We start from the raw sequence: 19,942 nt of genomic DNA, 5'->3' as shown, positions 1-19,942 counted from the left end.
CAGAGATTTATGAAATAAGTCATCTGATATTTGCACATACAAAATACTCCATTTGTCCAGATAGAAAGAGGAGACAACAAAAACCAGTGCTCCACTTGGCTCCAATTTCAGTACAAGAAAATGGATTATATTCTTACCCTAGAAATCTCTGCTAGATGGGTATTCATGTCCTGGTCACTCACTGGCACCATCTGACGAATACCTTTGTAGTAACTGCAAGAGATTAGAAAATATTTTCAGTTAGGTGAAATAAACTGTGTCTTTCTGGTAATTCTATCTTTCAATTTTGCCATTATTTCAAACATGCTTCCTTACTAACACAGGAGATACTCTACCACAACAGACCAATGATTCCTTTAGTAATCCCGCCTTTCAACATTAGTACCTTTGCAGAAGAGCCAAATCATACCTGATTGTACAGAAACATACCACAGGAAAAAAAATCTTTAACTGCAAGATAATGATTATCTTAGGTCTTAAAACTGGCAAGAGTTTTGTTCTGCAGCAGATTTTCCATGATATTAACAGAATTACCAATTAGTAAATGAATTAAGTCAGAGACAGAATAGAAAAAAAAATGTTTCTGAAAATGTTTTCAGGATTTTGTCTCTACTGAGTTATGGAAGTGCAGCATTTGTTAGACAGATCGTGTGGGTAACAACTATGACTGCAGAAAACAGCATCATATTTCTCCTGAATAAATCTATTCATCTGTCTATACAGACTAGAATACACACTGGGTCATAATGGAGATCCATTTCAACTCTCCCAATGCCACCACCAAAGGGATGTTTATAAACATCTGGGTGTAAATTTTTTAATATTTGACAGCTAACTTTGACTATATCAGCATTCCCTTTTCCTCTTACACAGGCTTAAAATCCTAATAACTGAATAAGCATGAAAAGAGTTGATACTTACTCTTCCACCATTTTCTTATAGTTAGAGATTTCTTTTGCATAAAGTAATTTGTTACTTGGAGAATCCTGAAAAATTTAGAATACAGAAAAATGTAGTTATTTATGAACATTTCTAGGAAGCAAAATAAAGTCAAGAATGTAAGATCAAGCCTTTCTATTCACATGCACTTGAGCTTTACAGATATTAACATTTGGATACTTATTAACATTGGTGGGATTATTTCATAAAAAGATGACGTTTACACATGGCATTACAGCTGAGTTTTACAAATACATCAATTCAAGGTGATAATAAATTATTGGTGAAATAATCAGTTTTAAACATGCTTTTTATAAAAGCAGCTGCTATTTTCTCCTTTTTCTAAGTATCAATTGGCAGACTACACAGCAATACTGACAGTTCACCAACCTGTTAAGTGGTGAAATGTTAACTTCATTATAAAACTAAAGAGAAACAACCAAGGCTGTATCTCCTCAGAGAATGGGTATTGCCTGTGAGGCTGCCCTTTGTCTCGTCAGGCATGAGCATAGTCAGGATGTAGAATGCAAATCACTTACTCTGCTTAATTTGTGCTCTGTTCTTGTGCAAGCATCCATGAAAGTCTGTGCAATGACTGACAAGGAAGCATCCACTACTTCATGAACATGAACATCAAAGATGAAATGGGGATTTTTCAGTATGTTTACCCAGAATCTAAGAGGCAGGCTGCAAAGCAAGGAAAACGATAAATAATCCTTTTTACACAGTAAATATTCCACAACAAGAAAATCACATGAAATTAAGTATGGGCTTTGCATTTTGATCTCCTCACAATAGTGATGTTTAATTTTATATTTCAATGTTTATACAAGCTTGTCTGGGTTCCATGTCTGAAAACCAAATCTTTACATCTCTCACAGAAAAACTCGTATGAGAAGGACCTTAAGTGCCCCAAAATAGCAAGTGAAGATGTCTGCAAGGTCAGAGAAACCATCAAGTAGCATGTATTAGATTTTGTGATTTGACAGGTAAATCTAGTCCCATTTGCCTCTTGCTTTCCTCTTCTCTAAGGAGAGACAAAAAGTAAAACATGGTAAATCTGCCAGTGATAATCCCATAGGTAAACTGGTTTAATTTTTTGCTGCTTCTAGGCTTACAGGGAATCTTTTTCATCATACAAACATATTACCTCAATTAAATGATTTTGAGGATTATAAATGAAATTTACTTTGATTTGTGGTAAGAATGCTAGTATATACCTGGGAATTATACTCTTATTTCACTGCAGTATGAGTGTGACTCTTTTCATAGCGTACCTGTTTGTTTTCCAGATGTGAATGGTATCTTCATCCTTGATGTCATGTTTTTCAGCTTGTTCATCAAGAAAGTCAAAGAAGTACTTCACAGCTGGTGGCACCACATGGTTTGAGTTAAGCACACTATGAAAGAAGTCATCTACAAACTGCTGAAGTGTCCCCTAAAAGCAAAATTTAAAAAATCAGTTACATTTGTGTTACAAGCTGACCTCAGTGGCTGTCACTGATGGCCTTTATCCTGAGTGCTAAGAGTGAGAAAAAGCAAGACACTTTTTAGAACAGTGACTTTGTAAACTGCCAACAGAGTAAAGACCTTTTAGAGCACAATTTTATGTTCTAGACTGAAAGGTTGTGACTTCACCAGAGATCCTATGGTTTGCACAGAAAGGTGTGCCTTCTGCTTGACAGAAGAAGCGGGAATTGGTTGCTACATTTACACTTCAGCATCACTGTACACATAAAGTAATTTTTAGCCACTTTTTAATGGTTTTTCAACTTCCCACATCCAGTTGCTCTGACACCAGAGCACCATGTGATTTTTAGAAAGAGACTGAGAGGAAAAAGTACCAGAGAGCATTTGCCCTTTTTGTTTAAGGGCAAGCACTTGGGTCTTATCAGACACCCAGTCTGACTCAGCTCAGGAGATCCATGGAGTCCAAGGAGTGAAGTGTCCAGAAGGGCTGTGTTCTTGGTTGGATTCCTGCCTGGATCTTAGTAACAGCAACCTCAGAGGCTGTCCCCTTGTTTTAGAGATGACCCTGTTGAAACCATGTAGAGTTCATCCCCAGTCAACTGACTGGCCCTACAGACATCTTGGAAGGGCTGCATCCTCTTTCTAACCATGACTCCATCTGACAGCCTCCAAACAGGGCAGGGACCCAGATGGCAAGGAGCTCTAAGACGTTCTACTGTCAGGAAGAACACATTGACAGTCCCTGGGTTTTAGGGGTAGCCACAAAACCTCACCAACACTTTATGAGTCAATAAAGCTCCAGACTGGTAATAATCTATAAAATGGCTATTGGGAATATAAAAGCAGTGGCTTTATTAACAGAAAAAGGGGATGCAAGCATCTTTCTGGCTCTTTGTCCTGAGTCTCTGTCATCTGTCCAAAGACTTTCCTTCATATCAACTTCCACACTTGGACAAGTGGCCTTAGCTGGAGCCAGACTGCCTTCATTTTCATAAAAGGAGCCTGACTTTGTGGTCATTAAACACATTATTCTAAATTCTTTCTCCAAGGGGAAGTGTTTCAAAAAATTACTTTGCTCATGATCGATTCTGCAGTGTAGGCACTAAAAATACTCTAAAAGGACTATTATTATTTGGAAACTTTTTTTTTAAATTTTACTGCAGCATTGATCACATACAAGAACAGGGAAATATAAGGCTCTGTAGGAGTTTATAAAGCATTCAGTTCAAAAGAAAACCCAGCAAAATATTATCTAAACAGGTGGCACAGAGCAGAATATCCATCTTTGTCCTGCAAGGAAAATCCGTATTTAATGATCACGTAATCATGGTTCTCAGCTTTGATCAGGAGTTGTACTTTATCTCTTTCCCAGTCATGTTCCTCAGGGCATATGAATCACTTGAAGCCTTGACCACCAGCTTGTATATACATGACACATATTCCAAATAGCAGCCAAACACATAATTAATATTTGCATCTATTTCTTCCTGTAGAAGTGAGGTGTAACTATACACATCTGAGGCCTACCTTCACAGAAAGAAGTCTGGTCAGGTAGATTTCTGTAATAGCTTTGGTCCTCTCTTTTTCTTTCACACTGCCCCGCTTTGATTTACCTTCATCCATTTCATCCACTGGTCGGACTAGATGCCAGACCTTATTTTCATCTTCCAGGAGTGCATGCCCTAGAAACAGTAATTGCAATAATTATAAAAAACACTCAACCCCAGAACAGCAACACAAAAGTAATCATATACATATGCACGTGTTCCCTGTTCTTAACATACCTGTCCTCTTGCCAAGAGGATCTAGATTACTCTATTTCTGTCCAACATATACAACTCAAGTACTAAATGTTCAGTGGCACAGAGCTGAAAAGCTTACTTTTGTCAAGAGCAAAGGGAGGGAAAGGAATCACACAGTAGGAAAACTCCTGTTCGGTCATTGTCCTGGCTCAAGCCAGGACAGGGATAATTTCTGCAGTAGCCAGGAGGGGTCATGGCTGGGACATGGGGGTTGTTCTAGATCATCTCATGTCATTGTCATAGGTGGAGAGAAGGGAGTCTCCTCTGGGGAGAAGGCGTTCCTTCCAGGGGAGTAAGTGTGAAGGGAGCAGTGGGGTAATGCCAGTTTTCAAGCTTGGAGGAAGCAGTGGAGTAGCATGACAGAGGGAGTGATCAGGTACTGTCTGTTGTTGAGGGTTTCCATGGTGAGCAATTTTTATTTATTTTCTTGTATCTGCTGTCATTAGTATTGCTGATGTTACTGTTCGTTTTCTTATCTCATTACTGTTTCCAGTAAATTGTTGTTATCTCAACCCGATTTTTACCTTTTGTGCCTCCAGTTGTCCTCTCCATCCTGCTGCAGGGAAGGGAGAGGTGAAGGGGAAAGTGAGCAAGCAGTGCATGGCTTGGAGTGGTAGAAGACTAAATTGGAGAATACCATTCCTAAACCACTGTTGAGGCCACGTAGAGTTCATCCCCAGTCAACTGATTGGCCCTACAGACACCTTGAAGGGCTGCGTCCTTTTTCCAATCATGACTTCAGCTGACAGCCTCCAAACAGGGCAGCCATGTAACAAACAGTCATGTAAACACAGTATGTGTGTGCTTGGAGGTGCACACAATCAAGTTCTCTGCTTCTTTGTGAATTCTCAGACATGATCAAGTTATAGAATCTTAGCTAGGTCTGACCCCATAGCCACCACAGAAATACCAATTGCAGCCTACTCCTGGTACAACCTTTTTTCTAGGTAACACCATTACAATTCACATCTTTACCGCAGCTGCTGAGGTCAAAAGAATGGTATCTCGGTTCAAACCTTCCTTTTATCAGCATATGGTAAGCACCACTTGACTCTGTAGCTGAGTGAAGGAAAAAGGCATCCCTTCACTGAGATGACATGAACTCCAGCAGGCAGAGGTAATGATTGAAGCAAATTAATATCCATTATAATAAGATTTTTAAAAAATTTGTTTGTCAGTATTCATAGTTTAAACCAGAGGGAGAGACTCACATCAAGTGTGTTACAGTAAGGCAGAAACAGGAGTAAGCACTTGGGTGCTAATAACAGCTCTTCTGGTTACAGTGCCTCACTGTGCCACCTGGGGCTTGGCCATGGACCCGGTCCCGGGCCTTGGACCAACCGTCCCACAGTGGATAAAAGCAGTTTTGTATTTCAGCATCAGCATTATTGTTCAGACAAACTCCATGCCTAAGAATCTTTTGTTACAAACAGTTCTCAAAGAGATGATACAATTGTTTTCACTTGCAATTAATATTCCTTGAAAAGAGTTTCTGTGTCACTTTCAAATCTCCTGGTTTTGCTTGTTCTTCCTTTAATTCCTGAACTTTTGCATCTACTTGGCATAATCCCTAAAATCGTAGCACTTTCCCAGTGCAAGTTACTGAATCAGTACATTTAAAATCATTGACATCTTAAAAATATGGAAGTTATTTTTCCCATAAAAATTGTGATTCAGCCACACTGTACAAATTATTTTGCATTCTGCTAAGTTTTATGCTTTAATATACATCTCTAACATAACTGAATCCCAGTTACAGCACAAAATATCAGTTTTTAATTGCATTAACTTTGACCATAATGGTTTATTAACTAAGTTCCTCAACAGCTACATTGAATTTCCCAGCTTGCATGTACATTCAATATTTTACATCACAGGGGAAAATAACATTAAAGTGTAATCTGGCAAAGCCAACACTTTTTCTTGAATCTACTTTATATATCCTTATGAAAAGCATTAGTTATGTAGTCTTCTGGGACCTTTACTTCTTTTTAACAAGGTAGGGAAAAAATATAAATTCCACATTAAATCACATTGTCCTTTGAGAGTCCTTAATTCAACTTGGAAGTTCATGTGAATGAAGCCAGAAAAAATAAAAGCTATCACTTTATTTTGAAGCAGTTGTGATTTCACAATAGATGCTATTCATGGCAATCATCTGCCAGTACAGTAAGAACTACTGCTGGGCATGAAGTATGGAATTTCTTTTGCAATCCCTGTTACTTACTTTCGGAAATTATTAGATCAAATCATGCAGTTCGACCAGAAACTATATTCCAGCCTTATGTCAGTTGTTTGGTACGCTCCTGCTTCCTCCTTTGATTCAAAGGAATTTATTCTCTCTTTTCCCTCCTGATGGTGTATGGTCCAGTTTAACTTTGGACAGAAGAGGAAACAACTAAAGGGGTTTCCACTGAGATTACAGGCTCTTACATGCAGCTGAGTTTGTTCTGTGTTTGTTTAGAAACAGCAGAATTGGCTACTAGTGGAGTAGTAGTTATTTCATAGGAAAGTAAGGATTAAGAGACTACAGCTCAGCCAGATGAACTTCTACAACCCGAATATCTCGCTTCATTGCTATAAATAGCAGGAAGAAAGAGGAAGAGAAATTCAGAACATGGAGCAACAAAACATGTTAGCAATATGGTTGCTAAGAGAAAATAACAGTTCCATGAGATAATATTTTCCTCAATGGGAAAGCAGGAAGTGAAGAAAATAAAAGCTAGGGGGAAATACCTCCTTTTTATCTCCACAGTGACACTATGCATCAAGTTGCAAGCAGGGAGAAGATTGTGTCCAGGGGGTAAAATGCTTCCCCCTGAACTCTTTGTCTTGGCCCTTGACATTCTTTGGCCAATATAAAATAATTCATGGGGGAGTGGAGGGGGTGTTAATGGCAAAAATAGACTGTGCTGACTAATTATAGTGGTAGGAACTATGACGTAAACATCAGGCAATGCAGCCCCTTTCCCCTTGTGCAACCTGCAGCAAATTATCTTCCTTCCAGTCTCCCCTACCTCATGAATACTGCTCCATGGAGATGAAGGAAGGGCTGCCCTAACAGATCTGCTAATTAGTATTTCTGATCTGCAACCCTGTGTCTATTTTTATTCAGAATTTAAAAAGGAAAAAAACCTAACAAAACAAAACCAAATATCAGGAAAAAAACACTCAAAATAACAAATGTGTTGTTTTGGTTTATAGTTCAGTACAGAAATACTGGTATGAAATCACTGGAACCATTCTCCTTCTTGATACAAATTAGTAACTGCATTTATTGTCTCCAGAAGCAAAAGATGCTGCATTTAATTTGTCACAATTGCCAGCTTCTAGTGTCTTCCTGTTAGAAACTCTGAATAAAAGCAGCATGGAAGCAATGCCAGGGTTTAGGGCAACATCTCTGAACATGGTTTTACATTTTTGGTCGGTGCAGAGCGTCCTACTTTGGCTGACAGTTAATGGCTTCAGCTGACACTTCTGAATGCAAAAGGTGCAAGTCAATGAGACTGAATAAAAGGAAATCCACTTCATCACAAGCCTCATTCATAGTCAGGATAGGATTTCTTTTTATTCCAACCCTGTAAATCCCAGTGTCATATACATGTGTATGTGTGGGAGGGGAAGCCTCTGATCCCCTCTTCTCCCTTTTGTACACAGTGTCTCACAAATCACGGTCATGGCAGGGTCTCACTTTGTACCAGCTTTGTAACATTTTATAGCTTTCCAACAGAATGAGTTGGCACCAGATAGCACTGAGGACCTTATGCTGCTAAAGAAAGCAGGGTAGCTTGGCATGAAACACTGTCATCCCAAATTTCTACACTACCATGGTACAGGGTGTGGAGAAGAAACATGGTGGAAGCTGTTTCCACTTGATACTTTGGGATCTGAATTATCTGAAGACTTTTCTTTCATGTACAAGAGCCCTCGTGTGACAGCACTCTCCCCAGAAGTCTACTTTTCCTTTACAATTTAGAATGCCACACAGATAACTAAGGAATTCACCTTGGAGTACAGACCATGCTTGTTCAAAGAGCTTCATCATATTGAATCATATCTTATGATATAATTGCAGAGAAGGAGGAAAGAAAAAAAACCTAACCTAAGAAAAAAAGAAAAACACATGATCTGGTCCTCTACTGCCTGCCACAAGAGTAGAGAGGTGAGGAGGATGAAGATTGCGAGTCCAGAACAGAAGGCTGACTACTATTCTATATTAAGAAAGCAGAGCAAGTTAAGGGCACCACCAGACTCCATTCACAGTCCAATCCACTTCTTTAGAGGTGAGGTGACAATAGTCCCAGCCACCAGTGCAACCAAACTGAACAGGGACTAGGAATCAGCTCCTTGCCTGCACTCCACTGCCTTCTGTATTAAACTGGATGGCCTTGAAGTTAACATGCTGGATTGGCACTTGCTGTGACAGAACAGTCACTGCTTGGCCAGCTGTGCCAGGGACTTGCGGTAAAGGTGTGAGAGGATAGCAGCAGCGGTGTAAACATGACCATTAGAAGACTCTTCTTTCTGTTGGAAAAACTCTCAAAGGAAGAATACAGGAGGACAGAGCAAAAAGTAAACAGCGAGTAATTCTGCCCATCTTAGTTTCCTGTCCAACACTCAAAACAAATGAAAGTCTGAACCTTTCTGCTAAATAGCCATATATGTCAGAGCTATCAGCTGAGACCCATCTTCTTGAAAAATGTACATTTCTGGCATATTATTTCCAACCTGTTTGACTGCGAGCCCTTGAAACCTATTAAATCTAAGATCAGTAAATCTGTTTAAAGGAATGAAACTATTAGGTGAAGTAATGGCCTTTGCAATCAGTGCTAGACAGAAAAGCATATCAAATGAGTTCATGGGAGTAAGAATGATCTCAACAATTATTGTTCCATAAATTTAACTTCTACCTCATACAAAATAACTGAATATAAGGATAAAAAACCCTAGAGAAACTGAACATTTGAAGTCAGTAAAGGAAATACACGTGACAAAGAACATATATTCACAAGTAAATATTTCCATTAAAATCTGAGTGCATTCAAGGCTGTAAGGGGTATTGTGTCTCAAGATATTTTGAAATATAGAAAATTGGTCTAGACAGAACACTAACATGTACAAGTAAAAGCTTCTAAGATGGATTGCAAGCTAACAGGTTGTCTTCTGTGTTGCGAAGTCCAGCATACTGTAGCAGACAGCAATACAAGAATTATGCGGCAGATGCATTAGTGACATGAAAGAGAAGAAACATTACAAGGAAATTCCTGACGCTCACTTACAGAGGATTGAAAATCTCAAAAAGAGCAAAGGGATTGTGAAAAACGCTGCATCTAAAGAGACAAAATGCATGGAATGAACAAAGCCAACTAAAAAGCCCTGGAAAAAAAAGAAGTTAGTGTAGCTGGCAAAACATCACTCAAAAGGAAGAGAGACAAAATCTGAAGGTACAGAGATGAGTTTGCAAGGCAACACAGTTGTAAGAAATGCTATGAAAAATTACATCAGATCCATTATGTCACAGAGAGAGGAGCTAGTCTCTACTGTGGTTCATCTAGACCACTGCATTTAATTCTCAGTCTAATAAGTAGTGAAAAGAAATTTGAAGAGGAATGTGAGTAAAGGCTGAAGAAAGGAGAAAAAATGATAAAGATCTGCCAAGACGAAATGTACAGTTTGACTATAGATGTAGTGTGATTAAAAAAACAAAATATGGAAGGAAATGTTTAATAAGAGTGCTTTCTATTAAGTTGGGGTATGGACTCACCACAATTATAGTTAAAGTCCTACTGTTTAAGACTTTTATAATGAGAGCAAACAAAACCATTACAAGTGTACAGTGGTAACACACAACAAATAAACCCTATATAGTCTGGTGGTGAATATCTAGCTCCATGGAAATGCTTGACAAACAAAATCAAGATGGCAGCATCACTCTGCGGGTTTTGACTTCTAGTCACCTTGGGAGGGAGGGAAGCCACAAGATACTTACTTTCCCCTGGGACATCTTGCTGATTATCCTCTGGCTGCTGGGAAATTCCCATTTTCGATAAGATGAGCGTGGCACCATCTCGGACCTTTGAAAATACAAACACAGAGATGTTCTTTGAAGGAACCATGCACTGCTGAACCTCTTTCTTAAACCGTAACCTGTGGTTTCTGTAATCGGTTGCAGGGAATCTATGACGAATGCTAAACTTCCGAGGCTTCTTGGGCAACTGGCTCTGCAATTCAGAACAGACTCCCTCCCACTCTGTTAGTAAGAGATCCCATCAACATCTCCTCTGAAATATTAGGAGCATCTTCAAGGCTTAAGTGGTTCCTCAACCTGGTGTGGTATGCCATTTGGATGAAAATGGGGTTTATCATGAAGAATCAGACCTGTCTGTTTTCTGAGGGAAAACGAAACAACTTTTCTCTTTTCCAATCAGGATTAACTGTTGTTAGAAGGAAATAAATAGCATAAAAAGGAAAGATAAGTGAATTGCAAGTGCATGGTAGAGTGCACAGTATGAAACCTAAAACAGACGGTATGAAAACATCAACATCTGCTCTCCTGGCTGGGCTTTTGAACAATCCAGACAAACTCAAAATCTATTTAGCAGCACAGCAAGGACAAAGACAATTCTCAGGGGTAGGAAGTGGTGGAGAAAAGAAAATATGAGTCTTAGCAAAACCAGCTTTTGAATATTCAGAGTGGAATTTGGATTTGGATACTTCAATGATGAGGAAACCAAGGTGCTGGCATTTCGGTTTTGTGTTTTTATACAAAATGCTTAGGCAGAATGTGTAGACCCAGCCTTTCACAGTCCAAACCTTTTACTGACTAGACCCAGACCTGTGTTTTTCTTTTAATTCTTTATCATAGAATCATAGAATGGCTTAGGTTGGAAGGGACCTTCAAGATTTCCAACTCCCCTGCCATGGGCAGGGACACCTTCCACTAGACTAGGTTTCTCAGAGCCCCTTCTAGCCTGGCCTTGAACACTGCCATGGATCGGGTATCCACAACTTCCCTGGGCACCCTGTATGTAGCACTGAAGTTACTCTAAAAACAAAAAAAGATTTTATTTATTACAAGAAAACAGATAACAGGCACAAACAACTGTTTTGAAATGCCTTACATTATAATGCATTAGTGTGTTGATGCGTTTCCATCTGCCATCTCTTTGGGATGTTAAATCCAAGTCTGAGAGGATCTGTGCAGTAGAACCTGGACGCCATTCTAAGGGGTAATTAAAGTGAGAAAAAACAGTTTTTAACCAGGTGCAAAAATAACTTCTCCAAGAATGTTTTACAGACCCACTGACACATTGTGGAACATCAAAAGAAGTAATGCAGAACATGCCCCACTGTGTGTTTTTGATTGCTTAATCATTTGGTCTTTGTTACAGAAGTTTGCCTGAACTATTCCTAACCATGCATATGACTTCTGATTATCTTCCATAAAAAGTTAAATTCCTTCACATAGAATTCAATAAATATATATAATAACGTCTGCTATCGGTCCAAAAGAGAGAAGGATTTCATGGAATAGAAAAGAAACTTTTAGGGGATTTACTAGGATTTTCTGAAGAACAAGAATTCCATCTTCTACTTTCAGATTAATGCAGTAATGAAAATACTGAAAAAAATATTAATTGGAGCTTTTATTCTGAGATTATTAGGCCTTTTAAGGAACACCATTTTTTTTTTGTCAAAAGAGAATAGCTATTTTGAAAGCCCTCAAGGAGGATGATTTTCAGAGACTAGGTGGTACATAATCTCCTAAAAGTGCAGTTCCTGTAAGTTATAATTCTTTTGAATAACCATCATAAAAGAAACTAAAAATCAGTACCACTTTCTGAAATTGCATCATTACTTCTCCATCAGTTAATTATCCATGCTGTCATTATCACATTAATTAGTACCTGAGATACTGACTCTGTCAGACATGAATTCACTTGTGCCAACAGTCATTAACAGGCTCTTGCAATGCTGCTGACAGTATACCAAAACTTTAAGAGTCAAGAAAAGCTAGTTCTTAAAAATTAACTAACTTAGTTTTTAAGGCCTATTAATATTGCTGCAAAATGCTGTATTTTTGCATGACCATGAATTCAGCTTTTTTTAAAAAAACCCTGACAAACCAACAGCAAACCAAACCATAACCAAGCAATAAAATCCTCTTATAGAGATTTTTTGAGAAAATACGAAGTCATACAACGTGTCTCACCTGGTTAATATGATATCACAAATAACTACCTACCAAGAACTACACTGTCAGCTTTTGGCCACTGAGAACATGGCAGATTTCGATAGACTTGGTCTATTATCTTTTCCTTTACTTGTGATATAGTATCACAGTTCAGCACTTTCACAGGTATGGAATCGTTTCCTCCCTCTTGCACATATACATTCACTGTCTGTGAAGAGAAGAATGTACATGGTTATTAAGGCAAATCAGTGCTGAATTACCTCTGAATCTGTTTTTCTGGGTGATTTAAATGCAAACAGTATCTGAAATTCACCATGCAATGATTATTGAACAGCAACAAATATTTGCAATGGGAGTATGGATTATTTGAGGGATTATTGGAAGGATCTTTTGCTGTTATGCAGCCAACCAGCTATCATAAATTCCAGTTAATTTCTCCTACTATGACAAAACAGAAAAGATACAGAATAGATTTAGTCATGTCTAATATGCTAATATTATTGAGTCTTGGGAGTTTATTAAAGACAAACACACAAGAACAAAGCAGCTGGACCACTGATTTGGTACATGCTTCTCATTTAACCTGATAATCCTAAATACAAAAAAGCCCAAGTATTGCAGTGCCCAAATTTCGTGAGTTCCCAATAATCATTTGAACTGCACTTTGTTGAACTCCTAGAATATTATATGCTTTTGCCTTCCTTTATGCTTTCTTCATGGCTGTGGTTTTAAAAATGAGCAGACTACTGTACATATGGTACTTTAACATGGCTCAACTGATGAGCAGTGAGTCGTTCAGCTCTCCAAACTTTACCTCCTGTGACCAGATGTTCATTAAATACACACACACGCATATATATGTACATATAAAAGTAATTTCTATCATCTTATGTGTTAGAAAACTTCATTTACTGCTTACTGTTGTCATAATAACTCTAATAGCTCCAGGGAATACACCTAAGTGGCTTATGTCAGTTCTAAAATATTACTGTTTTCTGACAGTATCAACATGGTTTTTTTAATGTTAAAGAGAATTTCTTGAAAGCTTGTAATTTGCTAAATCTAGACTGATTTTTTTGAAAGTAGCTTTGCTATGTAAGTGTCAGTTTTCAATTTTCAAAGCAAATAAGAAAACCATGGACAGAAAAGCTCCCCAGAAGGAAAAAAAAAAAACAAAACCCCTAATAGATATTATGAAAAGCCTCTTTCTTTCACCAGCTGAATCAGCTAACAACAGCTCAGAGCCCTCGTGGATCTTTTGCCAGTCAGGTAACTTAGGAGGCCAGCACATGTGAAGCACTGCAGCTCTCAGATACATATGGTCCTGCCAACCATAATTCCTGAATTTATCACGTCAGACCTCAAAATAAACTTGCATAGCTGGTATTTTGAAACAGTGTAGAAAAGCTATGCCATACGGCAGTCAAATTAAACATGATTGCACCATCCCTTGACAGAACTCTCAAACTAATAATGAGATTTCACCTTCCTTTTCCTATTAGCTTTATGGTAATTAGACATGATTTTGCTGCTGGTTCAGTATGCAGCATGTCAGTGTAACCAGTGATGCAAAACAGATTAATCTTTTAAATAAGAACAATTAGAGAGCAGATAACTGCTCTATGCTGTACCCACCTTGCCTCACTTTCAGGCAGAAGTGAAGGAATTAACTCATGCTTTAACCTACATTGGTGCACAAATGCTCCCTAACTTTTCAGTTACCACAATATCATCATCGTGCCAAAGACCCCAAAAGCTTAGGCCAATAGTACCCACTTCATAATCTTTTATCATACATATGTACACATACACATATATCTCATCAACTTCCACGCATGCACATACATAAAATATTTGTTTGATGGGAAATCTAGAAGTCTGGACCAAATACTGCTACTGTACAATGTTATAATGTTTAATATCTAGCTAATATGTATGTTGTGCCCACATCTGATTGCATACATGGATTTTCTGCTTTCACACTTCATTTAGCTTAATTGCAGTCTTTTTTTTGTCATGAAAAGAAAGAGACTGAATAAAGAATTATTGCCATTAAGTCTTACATGATGTACAGTGCAAATAAATTTTGGTCTCCATACACAACAGAAATGATAGCCAGCATTGCCAATTAGTGTGTTTTCTGTGGGTGGCACTTTTGGCTTAGATATAAAGACAGTAACTCAACTAATCCACAAAATATCAGTTGAACTTAAAATTTCTTCTTGCCCAACACACTCTTCCTCCAGGCGCTCTAGGTCACAGTCTGGTAAATCCACTCTGTGAATGAAAGTCCTACAGTACTCTCCTCACTTGAGCCCTCCCATCAACATCCCTTTAGAATACATAAAATGGTGATTTTTTTTTTTTTTTTCAAACCAGGACTTAATAAAGCTTTTTATTAAATTTCTTTTCCATGCTGCATATATGTCACTGCATCTTTCTCAGTTGAAGACAACTACAAATGACTCCTAACATGTCAATAAAAAAGAAATTAAAATGGGAAAAAAAATCATGAGTCTGTCTCTGAAGGGCAGTCTGTGCATCTTTGATATTCACTACACTGAATCCTGAAGAAAACCAGGAAGACTGTCAGAAAGAGTAAAACTAGATTTTACACTCCCTGAACAGATAAAGAGTGGGCTGCTTCAGTTTTTCCAAAGGACAGTGAATCTGTGTTCTGGAGTATGTTTGAAAAGTGGTGGAAATTTCTGACAGCAAACAGAATTAAGTTAAAGTAGAATTCATAATAGAAAAGATCTGGACCATGGCACTGGTGATCAGATACAGGGGGAAGCTGAGTTCAGAGGTGGAGTTCCCTTGCCAGGAATGTCCATTTCATCCCACTTGAAGCAACTACCACAGGTCTCCAGAACTGGCTGTAGAGGCACTGTAGGGAATTATTTCTCTAAGAGGAAATAAACAACTTTCAATGCCAGCTGGGCTGCCCACGTTCAGGAGATCTTGACTCACACAGAAAAAAATGCAGAAAGAGGTTCATAAAGTGTTCTGGAGTTTGTGGAGCCATCTCACAGGACTGCAGAGAGCACAACCTGCTATACTAATAACATGATCTCTAAAATGATGTTCAATATGCTGATCAGCAGCAATCACAAGGGAGAAAACCTGAAGTTTAAGCATAATGGTAGTGCAAGAATTCTGCAAATATCAATTGCCAATGAATTTCGAAGGGAAAAGGGGAGGAGCCAAACATCCTGCCCACTTTTCAGACAGACTGAAAATTATGAAAGGGATTTATTGAAATGGATTCCACACTGGCAGGATTTGAATTTTATTTTAGAAGATATTTTATAATTCTGTTTTCCTGCTTGGAGATTTGTTTTGGTCAAACTACTGACAATCCTGCCCATGACCAGAATTTCTATGCAGTTCACAATAGTCTAGAAAACTCTGTACAGACTTAAGACTTTAGGAATTAATTTTAAAATAAAAAAGGATTTTATAATCTATTAATCATGCTTTGCTTACCAACTGTGTGTACTCTACATCATCTCCCAGTAAGCCTGTGTCATTCAATGTATACTTGGCTTTCTTCAGTATGGCATCCACCGGGCCTTTCTCTACCTGGTGTTTGATAGCCTTGAACAATTTATAAAGAGGCTCCCCGGCATTGTCCTGTGTAAAGGAAAGGAAATGAAATAAAGCAACACCAAAAGACATACTCAGATCAGCTCTTTAAAGTATTACTGATTAAAAAAAACCCCACAGGCAACAGATTTCAACTCTTACCTTGAGGTACTGATATAAACAAATAGACATCCAGTTAGACAACATTCTCTCAACAACCGTTTCAGATCTGAAAAAAAAACCAGCCCCGAATATGGTAAGGACACTTAATGACAAGGTTTTAAAGAAAAACACTGCTTGCTTGAAATATAATATTTTTACATGCTTAACTGCATTCAGTCTCCTAATGCAATGATTTCCCTATAGAGTCTTGAAAGCATATACTTGCTTTAGGATAAGTGCTTTGTATTGCTCATCATTCCTGGGTAGCTACCTTCATCTCACTGCTGAAAAGTATACATCCTTTATTCAAAATCTTAAATTGGGTCTACCATGTGAGAGCTAAAAAATTAATCCTGTTGTGCAGTTACTGGGAAACAACCTACAGATTACAAAGCTACAACATACACAGAGCAAGGTCTATTGTAATTTATTTTGGGATAACAGCTGGGTTAAATCACTAGAGCAAGCCCTCACTGAATGCACAATGCAGCTGATTATGTGTGCTCATTATGGTGGTGATGTGAGGTATAAATGCTAGATCATTTGGAATAGAATTAGATTAAAAAGTAAATGAAATGTTCAGTATGGTATTTTGGAAGTAAGGTAGGTGTTTCTACACTGCAGTGTTTGAATAAGCAGTCCTGTCCAGCAGTCCTGTCAGTACCTCCCACAGCTACTCCTGGTGAGCTTGTCTTGCTAATAGGTTTGGGCCAAGCTATTTCTGGCTTTTATGGAGAGCTGGCATTTCAACCCAGTCACACTGCAAAAGAAACACATTTACAAAATGCCAGAGACATATGACAATCATTCAAACCTTCTTAGCATCAGCTTTGGGTTTTTGGCCACAACATACTGCTCCATCAGTTCTAAGAACAGCGTCCTCATGATATCAGTGTAGTATTCTAGTTTTCCATGTAAAGCGACTGTCAGTAAAGATGCAAAATACACTTTAGCTCGAGCAGAGAACTCCCTTTGGTTTTCCAGTGTGTGAATAAACTGAAACAGAAAACAAATGTAAAAACAACTCAGATGACAGGTTTCTGGAGAACCTCAACACTTGTCTGCACTAAGAAGACAACGAATATTCTTTTAATATTAAATCTCCAAAGCATAGAATCAAAAAGTTTTCAGAAGTTTGAAAAAACTTCTTATAAGAAAATGTTGCCTAAAATTTGGTTTTAAATACACACACAATGTACTGGACTGACCTAAGGAATGCTTATATACTTAACTAAAACCTTATCTAAAAAGGATGTTTTAATTAAATGTAAAATAGTGTTCTGTGACAATTTTTAAAGAGAAAATCAACTCCCCTCTTCCCCAAATTCCCAGTCCTTTCACATCAAATTACAAAGACACTAATGTAAGTACACCCGGAAATGTACTCTCATCTGTCATAAACTCTAATTCTACCATTAACTAGCTCAACACTGGATTCTCATTAAAAAAAAAAAAAAAAAGAGAAAAAGCTAGAAGCCTAAATCTATATTTAGGTGTCTGACAATGAGCCTTGGTTTTTGAGAGTGAGCAATTATAAGTCTCTTCAGGGCTGCTCTGAGCACTCATCAGTCTTGATGAATAGGCCACTTGAGGAGCCTCTACCTTTGCTGGGGCAGAGATTCTGGTAGATGGCTGTCTGCAGGTGACTCCCATGAGGAGCCTGGATGGAATCAACACTCTCCGATCACATTTCTTAAAAGGCTAAACCAAACTTGTAACACCAGTTTTTATGCCAGATTGGGTAATACCTGCTTTTTACAGCCACTGCAATGTTGACTAACTCCATATTACATGATCTGGCACAGAAATATGATCTTGCCTATCCATTCCACCAGGAAGCTCTGGCTGTGATGCCACATATTTGCAGCGGTTACTGTGAAATCAGAGCCATATGAAAATCACTTATTCTTACTAATTTTGGTTCAGTTGTGCTTGCAAACCTACTGTCTTGCACAGATACACACAGGTATGCCTAGGTAAGAGACAAGGTGAATCCACTTCAGTACTCACATTAATGAGAAATGATTTGCTGTTGAGGAGGTTGGAGAACTGGTACAAAGCCTGCTCCACAGTCTGGCGCCTGGCCTCAGGAATATCCAGCTTTCCTGTAATCATCACATCTTTCTCTCCATCTTTGGAGGGCAAGAAGAAGACTCTGTCTGTGTATGTTTTGTAGTCCAGTACTGGAATTCCAGCTTCATTGATGTCATTTGTCTGATCCTCCATCTCTATCATTAGATCTGCAATATGCAATGCAGTTTAATGGTTCAGTTTAAAAAGTATGCACGTTTTTTAGGCAACACAACCTCTTTGAGTGCCTTGTAATAGCAAAAAAGCAACTCAGCAGCAAAACTCTTATTTCATCTCACATTTTCTCTTGCTATTTTTAACAATTATCCTATTAACTATAACCACAGCTAATCCTATGGTGGCATGAGAATAAGTGCCTTTAGCACTGATGGTTTCCTTGTTGTTGACTATCTGTAAAAGGGCCTTTATGGCATCTGTGTGAGTTCATATATAAGAATGTAGGATTATAGTACAGAATAAAAAAAAGACATTGCAATACTTTTCATTTTGATTTTTCTTTTTTCCCAATCCACAGTCTATCCCTCTGAGTCTAGGTAGTAAAGAAAGTTCTTTTAAAAACACAGCAATCCAGGAAAGAGAGGTTTCAAGTGTAAAGCAAGCTAATTTAATTGGAAGGAAGGGGATGGCAGGAAGGAAGAAGGTTAAATGGTTCACTGAAATTGATGGAAATATTTCTGTGGGACTCAAAAGCTCTGACATTTTTAAAAGGGACAAAAATTAGGGAATCATCCTTTGGAGCAGCTATTCTAGCTGAAGGCTTTCCAATTACCAATATTACTGATTGACTGGAATACCATGTTAATTAATATACTGACCTATTGTCTCAGGAGTTTTATTGCTCTTACTCATTCCTTTACCTCTTTATTTTATAGCATTCATCAAACTGAGGTAGAAAGAATCTTCTGGTTCCCCTCTGTGTGGTATTGCTTCCTTCCTGCTGTCCCTTTCCTTGGCTGTCTTTGGTCCTGTGTATTTTAGACTGTCTGCACTTCATGCTGTTGACATTACAGTTTCACAGTATTGAACCAGAATGTGTTTTGACTTGTGTTTCATTTAACTGTAAGTCAAGGTGGATGTAATTTTAGAACTGGATTACTCCTTGGATGTGCATTCTACTCCCCCAGTGTTTGTACTTTGTGGAGCAGAGAGAAAACCTTCAACCAAACAGCAGGAATGTGTAACTCTCTACTCTTGTCCCAGTAACAGAAAGATACCTTCTCTCCTTTCAGAAATGGGTATGAAGTGCCCTGGGAGAGGGGGAGAGAGGGAGGGAGAACCTCGATAGATCCTCTCACAGTTCAAAATGCAGTTTGAAATGAAGCCCGTTTGGGACTGATTCAAACATTTGCTTCTAGTTTGTGTCCAGAACCTGGAAGGACTTGGTTTTCCAGAGAAAGCAAGACGGTACAAATAAAGAACATCCTGTCCCAGAGATGGCAGAAAAACAAGACTGAGAGAGGCCTCGAGCATCACTGAAATCTTTGACATACCCTGAGCTTCTTCAATTAATTTCAAACTCTAACTTGAAATTGCTGTTTTATTCAATCTCGCTTTTTAGCCACTGTCAGTATAAAATAATGCTTTCTCTTTAGCAATAAAGCATGTGGGTATTTTTTGTAATAGAGATTATTTCAACATGACCCAACAGCAGGTATAATTCAGATAATGAGGTGACAGTTGACGGTAATAATTTAGGCCA

The 19,942-nt window shown here is 38.3% G+C and overlaps 1 protein-coding gene across 5 annotated transcripts in view; it reads right to left on the bottom strand.

Moving 5' to 3' along the window:
• PLXNB2 (plexin B2) overlaps positions 1-19,942 on the bottom strand; it is a 263,743-nt gene that overhangs the window by 6,662 nt on the left and 237,139 nt on the right. For all 5 annotated transcript variants that reach the window (XM_032105466.1, XM_032105464.1, XM_032105469.1 and 2 more), the window contains 12 exons: positions 18,163-18,392; positions 16,967-17,148; positions 16,153-16,219; positions 15,892-16,038; positions 12,457-12,613; positions 11,333-11,433; positions 10,201-10,285; positions 3,937-4,091; positions 2,217-2,377; positions 1,479-1,626; positions 922-986; positions 138-213 (listed from right to left, as the gene is read on the bottom strand). In XM_032105466.1, the coding sequence (XP_031961357.1) occupies positions 138-213; positions 922-986; positions 1,479-1,626; positions 2,217-2,377; positions 3,937-4,091; positions 10,201-10,285; positions 11,333-11,433; positions 12,457-12,613; positions 15,892-16,038; positions 16,153-16,219; positions 16,967-17,148; positions 18,163-18,392 (1,574 nt within the window). The remainder of the gene's footprint in view (positions 1-137; positions 214-921; positions 987-1,478; positions 1,627-2,216; positions 2,378-3,936; positions 4,092-10,200; positions 10,286-11,332; positions 11,434-12,456; positions 12,614-15,891; positions 16,039-16,152; positions 16,220-16,966; positions 17,149-18,162; positions 18,393-19,942) is intronic.

This window comes from Corvus moneduloides, chromosome 4, assembly GCF_009650955.1.
Source record: "Corvus moneduloides isolate bCorMon1 chromosome 4, bCorMon1.pri, whole genome shotgun sequence".
NCBI classification, from domain to species: domain Eukaryota; kingdom Metazoa; phylum Chordata; class Aves; order Passeriformes; family Corvidae; genus Corvus; species Corvus moneduloides.
Note: the sequence above shows the minus strand (reverse complement) of the source record. Positions and strands in the feature narration are given on the sequence as shown.